At 39.3% G+C, this 11,293-nt stretch overlaps 1 protein-coding gene across 1 annotated transcript; it reads right to left on the bottom strand.

Annotated features, from left to right (window-relative positions):
• Nucleotides 1-3,899: 3,899 nt before the first annotated feature.
• On the bottom strand, nt 3,900-9,372 carry LOC311283310 (uncharacterized protein; the record flags this gene model as incomplete). The annotated part of the gene is made up of 6 exons (XM_084397663.1): nt 3,900-4,082; nt 4,269-4,369; nt 4,461-4,891; nt 6,049-6,198; nt 6,385-6,547; nt 9,195-9,372. 6 exons carry the CDS (start codon nt 9,370-9,372, stop codon nt 3,900-3,902), a joined length of 1,206 nt encoding a protein of 401 aa, XP_084253789.1.
• Between the last annotated feature and the right edge of the window lie 1,921 nt (nt 9,373-11,293).

Below are 11,293 nucleotides of genomic sequence, written 5' to 3'. Positions count from 1 at the left end.
AATAATAATTCAATAAATGAAAGCATGAGAAACCAAGACTCACAACTAATAGCATAACACGGACAACACCAAAGCATGAGCAAGAGAACGTGAGTGTATAAATTGTGGATATTTATATAATGTCTTATTGCTTGTCAGATCATTTATGATACGGCCCAATGACATGGTTCTATCCAAATTTTGCCCTCCATCTTAAAATGCACTTATGTAGATGATCAGCGAAAGCTATTTTTTCAGGCAAACTATAGCAAGCTCAGTTTTTGGACCAGCATTTCTAAAACCTTGTGTATGGCCATGGACACACACAGGCAAAGTGATGACAGGAAACAAGAACAAGGGAAACGCTGAAGTTAGCTATTTTCTGTGAATGTGCGAGTCACCACAATGTGTAAATAACTAGAAGAATAACAAAGTGCCGTATGGTAAAACTATTTGGGCTACAAACTAGTGTGTTTACAATTACAAGAATACATTAAAATAATAAGGTAAAAAAAAAAAAAAACAGTATAATGAGTGTAAAACAATGTTTTGTATTAATAACTGGAAGTGGATGAAGAATATAAGATAAAGATCAAATAGGTCATGAACACATCAAAGAAAAAGGGGCAATGCATACTGTAGCAATGAACGGTTTAATACTACATCATCATGCACTCTGTCACAGCTTTCCACTAAGCTGCTGGGATTGGTTAAAGGAGTGAGCAAGTATTTGACACGAACAAACTCCATAAACACAGATGTAAGATGCAAACAGTGTCTTTCTTTATTGTGGTCCATTGGATAAACATTGCTTCCAGTTATCTTCCTGTGGTGTCTCATTCTTTCAAGTTCACAGCATACAAAAAAGTGAAGTCCATACCTTGAAGATACAGCACACACATTGTCCATTGTCCATATTGTTCCTTGAATGTCACTCTTTACCAATGAATCATGTTCAAACATTATTAAGCTCAGTCCAACACATAATAATCCAATAAGCACGGTCAGCATGATGAATCATGCATTAGCACGATCCTGTACGTTCCTGCATGGTCAAAAACTGTGTGCTTCCCAATTACCAATACACACTTCTTGTCTCATTATCCAGATGTCCTTAATATACAATGTCAGAGAGCCACCCAATGGACAAATATATAATTGCATGAAAATGGCTCCTACACTCGTTCAGAAAAACAAATGTTCCATTTTATAAAGTTTCATTTGATGTATCCAGTGTGAACAGCCTCAAATAGTTGTGGTGTGTCACTCCAAAATAACAACCGGATCCAGAAACAAATGCAATCGATTAGAGTTTATTAAAAGTACAAAATAAGGACTTCCGCTTCCGCCCGCCTGAAGTGAGCATCAGAGAAGGGAACTCCTCGAATAAATAAGCGATTATTGCTCAATAGACCAGTCATTCGAGTAAAACTGTATCATTTGTGTCAAAAAGATTGTAGCTATGGACCTTTTGAAATGGAACCGAGCTTGTGCAAAAAAGTCACATAGACGATCCAGCATAATATGAAGACAGAAAGCGGTGAACGAAAAATGGACGAACATGCAAGACGACGATTCGCCTATGTCACTGAGTCCACTCAGAACGGAACAACACACACACACACACACACACACACACACACACACACACACACACACACACACACACACACAGAGAGAAGCTGTGATTAAAGACATTAGGTCGCAAATTGAAAACCTGCATTTGGAGATGCGAAAGAATCGAGAAGAGATGAAAGAAGACCTGCGTGCGCTGTGAGAAGAAATCTTTCCCGAACTGGCCGTCTTACACAAAGCGCAGTCACGGAGATGGGGAAAGCGCTGAGTGACACAATGGACAGGGTGGCAGCACTAGAACAGTCTCAAGATCTCATGGCCAAACAACACAAGAAAATGCATGAAAAATGTATGGATTTTTGTATGAATTGCTAGTTTTCATTACTATGTGGAGAAGGAAAAAATCCTGCAGCTGTCTAGAAATAAAAGCCGTTTCTACTACAAAACGATCCCCTGTGCACAATGTGAGTCCAGAGGTTGGCAAACTTCACACCACATTTAATCCAGTGAAGGCCAAGCTGCGAGATCAACTAGTCTGTTCTATCCAGCCAAAATGGCAATCAGGTACACGTTTGAACACCCCCGAGAAGCTGAGAAACATATTGAGAAGAAAATTCAAACCTGAGGGCCGAACTGTAAGTCTAGACTATCTGATAACCTGAAATGTGGTTATCATTTTCAGCACGAACACAAAGATTCATATAATTTAAAATCATTTCTGGACTCTTATAGTGACTAAGTAGTCAAGTTTTTCGGGAAAAGAATGGTAACTTAATCACTGTCTATGTTAAAGTAAAAAAAAAAAAAACACAAGAGAGTAAATAGGTCTATAGAGCTTGTTTTTTTTATTATGTTTTTAGAAAGGAGCTAAGTGGTTGGCCTAAGTCAGACTGTTTGCTAACCTTTTTGTTGATAAGATAGGTAAGAAGGGTTTCTAAACTTGCGCTGTTCTTTTTTGTATACCTCTCAATCAGAGAAAGGTAAATGGAGCTATTGTTCAAATTGTTCAAGTTATTTGTTGAGGTTGTTAAGAAACACGAAATGGCATGTTTTTTTTCTTCCTCTTCCTCTTCAACCATGGCTAGAGGGAAAGTAGATTATACTGGTCTCCTTGTGTGTTTCCATATGTGTGAACAATATCAGCAGCAAGCCAAACTCCCTTTAAATAAAGAATGGAGCCAGGGTGTAGTTTTCAAAACTCCTGATGTTTACTCCAATAAGGAGAGTGAAACTATCAAAAACAATACACAAATAAAGTGCTTTTAGTAAACAGAATACATACACACAATATAAAGGCTAACAGAGCAGAGTTACCAGTTGAGCAATTGATGTATAAAACAACACTTAATTATTACTAATATAGCATAGGAAATAAAGAAAATATTCTCAATTTACACATTTTACCATAATTACTTACTGACAATGCTTTCGAAGGCATGAACATTAAAGAAAAACTGGAGCAGCAGTCACATGGAGCTTAAAGGGGTTCATGACATTTTCTTAGATCTTTTGACATAAATAAGGTCTTTGTACCATTAAAAAAACGTACAAGTTCCCTTTCGAAACATTTACTCGTAGTGCTCGCTGGACGCTTTGGGGAAAATTCCTTTTTCTCAGATTTATTGAAGCCTTTTATTCAATTCAGAAGAAGCCCAGCAGTGGAACAAGTAAAAGTAAAATAAATTACTATTATTTTCTGTGCTCTCCGCTGACTCTGCAGCTGAGAATGACGCTCCTCCCCTGCAACTATCAGGTGAGTATAACAGAGTTATATCTCTTAAATATTAGCATATTTTCACCAGCGTTTGTTTCAAAATGCCGCACCTTTGAGCACGCCACTTGACGGGCACGAGTCTCGCCTCGCTGCGTTCATTAACCGCTTTCTCTAGAAACGGCTGCTTCCCTCGTTGTCCACCATTCTCTTTCTCTCAGGCATGAGACGAAGAAACAATGGGCCTTTTCCTCTCTCAGAACCTTTCAGAGGATGCCTAATGGCCTCCTCATCATGAGTACTTCCGCTGGGCTTGTTGCACTTGTTCTCTAGTTTTTCTTTTCAGGTTGCTTGTCTTTTATATTATGCATTTGCTGATTCCATTTATATAATATTTCCACTTTCAAAATGTTTAGTGGAAAGAAAATTGATTAAAAACAAAAAAGATGTGAATTCCAACATGGAATGTCATATGTGAATGTCAATCATAAACTTTACAAGGAAACTAGTGGGAACGCCCACTAGCAACCACAGCGCTAGCCAGCGACAATTTGAATTCAGCTTTATAAAACACTATAAATGTGTATGTTGAATGTACTTCTATGTACTGTAAAGTAATGGCAGACATCATTGGCTAATGTGCACAGATGGCAGTACCTGTCTTGGTAAGATCTGCTATGACAATGTCATACCGCCTTTTCCATTCCTCTGGTGACAATAAGGATGGGTTGAACTCCAGGAACTTATACGCATCCTTATTCTCCAAGCTAAAGGCCCTCTTTGCCGTCAGACAGGATTCACCAAAGACCTTCCAATTCTGAAAGATTTGAGATACAAAATGAATCACAACATAGAAAATACAATGAAATTAACTGTCATAATCTGCAACTGAACGTTTGCTCAGTGTAAGTTACCTCTTGCGCTAAATCAATATGCATCAGAACAATTTCCTTCAGAAGTGTTCATTAGAAAAGGTCTCGCTTTTGAGAGATTCCAGAAATACTAGCACTGAATTCCAGAACATATTTTGCTTAAGCAGAGTTTGTTGGATTTGATAAAGGTACTTTTGGACATCGCTCAGATGGACAGTTTCGGGTATTGAACCTTGAAAAACAATATGAAGCAGACATTGATTATGAGAGATCACTCTGAGGTTTTTGACCATTGGCACACAGAGATCTTGAAAGAATCTCACCCTTTTCCGTCTTCTTGTTTGCCAACTTCAGCTGAACATCAGTCAACCTGACTTGGATATTGTGCTCCTGGCTTTTCAGGTTTGACTTCTGAGCAATGAGTTGAGCTTTTTCATTAGCGAGAGCCTGGTTTTGTGCAGGTTTAGCTTCAAAAATGGATTTAAGAATGTGTCCAACAAATGGCACAATGACAGCCAGGAAACTCAAACCAAACATTCTTCTACAAGCAAATCTGGCCTGACACCAGTTTATCTTTGACTCAATTTGTCCGATTTCCTCTAAGGTTTTCCTCAGTTCCATCTGGAGATCTCTCACCACCTTCTCTAGAGCCTCTGTCTCCTTGGTAGTTTGTGCAAATTTGTTTTCAGCCTCAGCCTTTTCAAGAATCACATCACTGGTGCAGGAAGCCACACTGCGGTTGTGTTTCTCATATCTGATAATGACAGATTTCAGATAAACCTTCAGTTCAATCACAGTAAACTTTGTTCTGTAGGTTCATATATCATAATGCTTTTGATGTGTAACACTTTGAAACATTTCCTAAAATTTTACCTGTCCACCATCTCTTCCACTCTGTTAACAATTTCTGCGATCCATTCTCTTGCTTTTTCCAAAGAACTTGTAGTCTGAATGTTTTCATTATTTTCAACAGCGAGTTTCAGTCGAGGGAACAGTGTGGAAACCATTTGGTTACTTGTGTCCACACACTAAAAGACAGCAAGATGTTTACATGTTATGTCCTTGCATGTGCCCCCTTAGATTTTTGAGCCAACTTAAATAAATAATTTTATATTAGATAATTAAGTTCCATTATAGATAATTAAGCTATTCTATGTTCAAAATTAATCGTCCAGCAAGGTCATCTCCTTTTGATGAATTTTGCTGATTTCAAACCAAAATATGCAGGTGGATGAGGGAATCTGTAATAATGTGTAATGTCAAACATTTATCATAAATATTTTATAACTATCATTCCCCTTATCTCCACCAGAAGACAGAAAGACTAACAGAGTTAGATAAAAATAACTTTATTTTGCATATCAGACCTGTATTAAATTCAATGGACATTGTTTTTCTGCTGCTGATAGCTACTACTGGACCTACTGAAAATGAGAGAAATTATCTAAAATGTCCAAAAGGTATATTTTTCTCTTATCCCAAAAGAGCATGAAAAAAGATAAGAGATAAGATAAAACTCATGAAAGCCTGTGTGACCTTGAAATGAAATGTTCTTCTCCAATGGTGCATAAAATGAAAATTAAGTTATTAATTACAGTGAAATATGTACATTTCAGACATTAATGTTTTAAACAAAAAAGACCTCATTTGCTGTGTGCAAGAAAGCACAATAATGAGTAACTCATGCAGAAAAATCAAATGCATTATTACAAGCTACACTCACAACATTTCTATTAATTTCAATGCATTTCAATGCTATCCCTTGAAATTCTTCTTATTTTGTACCTGTTTTCAAATTCAATACAAATCTATCCTCGATTATTGACTTATTGTTGATAGTATTGTCTTATTTTAATCTGCCTCTTTAGTTTGACTTCAATAAGAGAAAAGTCAGAAGAACATTGACTTTACCTTCTGCAGAAGAGCCTCAGAGGAGGCAAAGAGATTCTGGGTTTCAAGAGCACACTCTCTGAGAACCCTCTCCAACTTGGGGAACTTAGCCAAACAGAGATAGGAGAGATGGTAGAGCAAAGCCATACGCTCAGCCGATGGAAGAAGCTCCTGAAAGAAGCTGAGTTGATTTTCTTCCATCACTTCTATTAAATTACAAATGTATTACTTACCACATAATGGTTTTGCACAGGCTTGTGTCAAATACTACAACATTAAGCATGTAAATTTGTGAAGACTGAGAGAGATTTTGATTACATTTTATTGGTCAAAAACAATTCCTATACTTTTACTCACCTTCGGGGACTGGTCTTCTGCAAGTGGAATACCATAGCAAGTGCTTGAAAGCACTTCGACTTCGGCGCAGTAATATCTTCACTAGAGGGAGCGGGGCCGGTGAGAGGATTTTTCACGAGTGAAGATATTACTGCGCCGAAGTCGAAGTGCTTCCAAGCACTTGCTGTGGTATTCCGCCATACAATATAGTTATCCATTTTACACGCTTAGAAAAGCGCAACTTTTTGTTTTGTGTCACTGTCAGGTCGAGTTACACTACGCGAGTAACTGTACTTAAATAGGGAAAACGTGGCGGTGTTTGGTAGCTTCTCTGCTTGGCCCATATTGAATGAACTGGGCTAAGCTAAGTGCTAACAAAGTTTCGCCGCGCGCCAGAGCGATTTAGTGCATGCACTGAGACGAGAGAGGTATGTATCAACTCGTCTTAGTTAAGGGAATAACATAGTTTAATATGAAAAAACGGTGGAGTATCCCTTTAAAAATGTTAGGAACAAAGATACATAAAACTGATTGTCAAAGGACAGAGGGAGTATCCTTTGGGGGATTAGTAGGCGTCCTTAAAGGAACAGTTCACCAAAAAAAGATTGTAGATTTACTGACAATGAACATTGGATCTTTCTATATAGCCCCTTTTCACACAGCGCATTGAACCCGGGAAATTGCCGGCAAATTGCCGGAACGCCTTCTGTGTGAACGCAAACACGACCCGGGTTTAATGCCGGGATCGATGCCGGGTTGGGGACCTAGTAACATTGCCGTGTTCAGTCCCGGGACGCGCACTGTGTGAACAAAAGCCGTAATAATGCCGTGTCGTAGTAGTGATGACGCTGAAGCCGGGATCGTTCGGCAACTGTGAAACGGTACGAAATGCGCAATTTTATGATCGAATCAGAGAAATAAATGCACAAGCGTGGTTTCTCGAGAGAGAAATCGCAGCTCATAAGCAAACTGAAGACGCTGCTGAGACGTTACAAGTCAGATCGATGTCACGTGTCTTTCCGGGACATACACGGGTTGTGTGTGAACGCGCTCTCTGATTCCGGAAAATCACTGGCAGTGTGAATGAACCAAAATCAAATGAACCCGGGTCAAATCCCAGGTCACTTTATCCGTGTATTTTCCGGAATCTCTGTGTGAAAGGGGCTTATGTTGTATCTATCTGTCTGTCAGAAAACTGATTGAGTGTACTTTAGACATGTAATAAGTTGAAAATGCAGTTGATGACACACTTGATTTATCGACACTTTACAAACCTCACAAACCTGCACAAACCTGTCTTGCTTTAGGCTAGATCAGTGGTTCCCAAACTTTTTCTGCTGGGCCAGCCTTTTGCAGAGAAAAATATTTTCAAGCCCCCTCAACAAGACTGTAACCGTCTTGAACATTGGGAGTGGAGGGGGAGGGGGCTTTTTATTATAATTAAAGGATTAAAAAGGATTTAAGGGAATAAAGAAAACCTTTCTGTTGAGAGATGTAAATAAAATTTTCTATAGTTTATTGTACATTATATTTAAAGTTGTTAAGTGAAATCAATGAGTTTATAAAACAGATTCTTTCAATATACTTTAGACATGTGGATCATATCTATGTTTGTGCATCAATGTCTGTAATGTGTGCTGTAGATGCAAAACCTTTAGGAATCGAATACAAGATTTAGGCTATTCAATATTAGTCAGTCGTATCCGACATAAAAGATCAGCGAATTAACTTGTGACCACCAAATGCAATAACTACATAAAAATGTATTCAAATAAAGAAAAGTGAAAGGGAAAATTATCACAATCATTAAAATTCATTTAGTGGAGGGCAGTAGAATTCTGGCAGGCAGTCGAAATTCGACACAACACCTGTTATCATGTAGAATTAAAGTCTCAGAAGTAAATGCAATTAAAAACATAAGCTACATATCTACTGAGTAAAATGTAGTCATTGCAATAAACACTGAAATATGTAATTGATTATCCAGTGCATAAACCAGGAGCTTTGTTCTGATGACAGAGTCTTCTTGGACATAGGTGAGCAGCTACTTCAAGATTATTAATTTTAAATTGGATAATAGGAAATTATACATAATGCATTCATTAATTCCACATATTGTTTTGATTATCAAGTCTATTTATGTCACCATTCTGTTCTGTTTAGTTTGGTTTCCATGGACTTTCAGTTGATTTTCATTTGTCATGTGTCTTCTTTGATCAGATTCCCACCAATCTGTTAGCTTTAGTTCATATGTGTCAGCTGTATGTGCTTAATTATCCTCTTTTGTGATCCTTCTTAAGTTGTTCCCTCACCTGCATTCCTTGTTTGGTATTGTTTGTGTCTGAACGCTGTTTTGCATGTTTGCTGTTTGGATTATTCTAATAAACCTTGTGTGCTATATTCCTCATCTTTATTATGACCGCCGCTAGCGTAGCTAGCGAAAGCGGTCATATAGGGATTGTCAAAGGTTTTTTTTTTTTCGTCACCTTACTGAATTTTTCGTCAACGAAATTACTCCACGTCATTTATTTTTGTGGAAAGCCAGTGCAGGCCTGAGCGGCGGTCATATTTTGTACCGCAATGCGGTACATCTAGTTGAGATTAGGCGTTACAGAATACCGGACAAAGAAAATGGATTATAGAGTGAGATTTATCGTCCTGGCTCAGGAGAACCATCTTTTTTTTCCGTTTGTTAAATACTTTTGTTGTCTTGCCGTCTCTAGGCCCCTCGACGATGAGACCCTGAAGACATTGTTTTGGATCGGGGCAACCTTTCACCACCCTATCGACCTCTGGAGAGTGTCATATTCCGATCCAGTACACAGCCATACCCAGAGCCCGGATTACAACCCTCGACCGCAGAGAATTCGTGTGTGCCCCCCGCAGACGTTGAGCTACCATACGCCACGACGCGTCAGCCAGAGCCAGAGGAGAAGAGGACAGAGCTGACCCTAGCCCCGGAAGTGGAGCCCCATCATGAGTCTGACCAGGGGTCTGAGCCCACGACATCAGCGGACGAGGGAGTCGTAACTACGGAAAATGAGGACTGGCTAATAAACTAAAGAAATATTGTCTCCCATCCGGTACCTTCATCATCGCTGTGTTTGGACGGCACTAAAGAGTGAAAATGTGAGTTCCCCATTTCATCGCTCTACATGGATTGTGCTGTTCTTACCATTTTTCTGCCATGTGTTGCTGCACCACGAAGCTCAGCCAGTCCACCAGACCCACCGCTGCTGGATGTCTACAGCCCTGCACTGTCTCTGGGGAGTCCCTGTCACATAGAGCGGCAGGTTGTGCATCTACCTGCAGCGTCCATGCGAGAGTGCATGTGTGCGACTCTGGCCTTCGACTTCTTGGCTCCATTTCGGCCTGTCGGCTCCGTCTTTGCTCCTCTCACCTTCAGCTCCACCGGAGACCCTCGGACTTGCGGCTCCACCGGGTACCCTCATCCTGCTGGCTCCCCATTGGTCAGTCGTCACACCACTTCCACAACGGTATTGGGGACCATCTGCTGCACACCGACCCCCCCAACCCTACTGCTGCAGCGGGTTCCTCTGGCCCCTCGAACTCTGTGAGAAATTATGATAAATGGTTCAATTGTTTTAGTTGATTATTAGAGCTAATTAAAAATTAAGCTTTGTGCTATGCAAGAAAACCTATTCATGCATTTCCAAGTGGTTTGGCTTGAGTATGTGATAAAACGGAGAATACAATGGCCATTTTCGCCACTATTTTCAAGAGCCACTTGGCAAAGTCAAACAGCCTCAGTAAAAGTGACCAAACAATAGGCAACACCAAATTTTTTTTCCATACTGCCACCTACTGTGCTGGAGTGTGACAAGGATTGCAAACCATTCACTCTAGTGGCCTTATATAGATGCACTTAAGGATCTAGACAGAAATAGTAAGCCATCCCGGTTTTTCTCAGTAATGTTTCATGAATGTTAAAAATTCTGAGATACTACTCTTCATGGCTAATAACACATTTTATAACATTTAAATCTATAAAAATATGTGCTATTCTCTCCATAACACAACAATAAAAAGGTATTTCTCAGTAATGTTTCATGAATGCTAATAATTCAGATATCCCTGCTGAAAAATCCAGCATCACTGATCACCAGCATAAGGTATGTTTTGCACACTGAGATGACTTTGGAATGCATATGTGTTACATATCACATCTCTTAGTGTATGTTCATAGTTAAATAAAGACCAAGACAATTTCTCAATAATTTAAATAATTATTTGATGAACAAAAAAAAGCATGTTGCAGGTTACATGTTTACTGGTACGCAGCAACCTCCTCAGTGTTAAACAAACACTGCTCAGTTTCCATATGGTCCCAATCTATAGAGAGTAGAAGTAACACTGAAGCAGTGTTGCAGTTAGTGAAATAAAGTAGTTCCCTGTCGAATCGGAACTCGCACTGTGTTATGCCTCAGCATAACTGGTGTCTGAAGCATGTGTCTAAATGCAACAATTACATTGGTCAGCAACAGCCTATGACGTCACTACCAGTGCAACCATAAGTATAAAAGGGCACATGAGGAACACGTCATCCTCTTCCTTGTTTTCTGGGGCCGTTTGTTTGTATGTGCAAGTAAGACAGAAACACCACGGAGTGTTTGACTCCTCGAGCAAGCTGAATATGCTCATTTTATGCATTTGAGAGACTACTGAAAAAGACTGGTAAGAAGCTTTGTGGATCTTTGATCTCACCTCAAGGTTAATATTCAGAGTTTGCATGAGCGCGTTCAGCTCTTGAGGAGTTGAAGGCACACATAATGATGCATTCATTGCAACATAATCTGTTCTTAATTTGTTTCTCCGATAGAGCAACAATGTTTTTTTCCAATGCACTTCTTGCTGGGGTTCCCTAAAACCACACTTAACAAACTACAATGTGTACAAAATTCTGCTTCTA

Source organism: Rutilus rutilus (assembly GCF_951802725.1).
Source record: "Rutilus rutilus genome assembly, chromosome: 23".
Lineage (NCBI taxonomy): Eukaryota > Metazoa > Chordata > Actinopteri > Cypriniformes > Leuciscidae > Rutilus > Rutilus rutilus.
The sequence above is the reverse complement of the archived record's forward strand: the minus strand, read 5'-3'. Positions and strand labels throughout refer to the sequence as shown.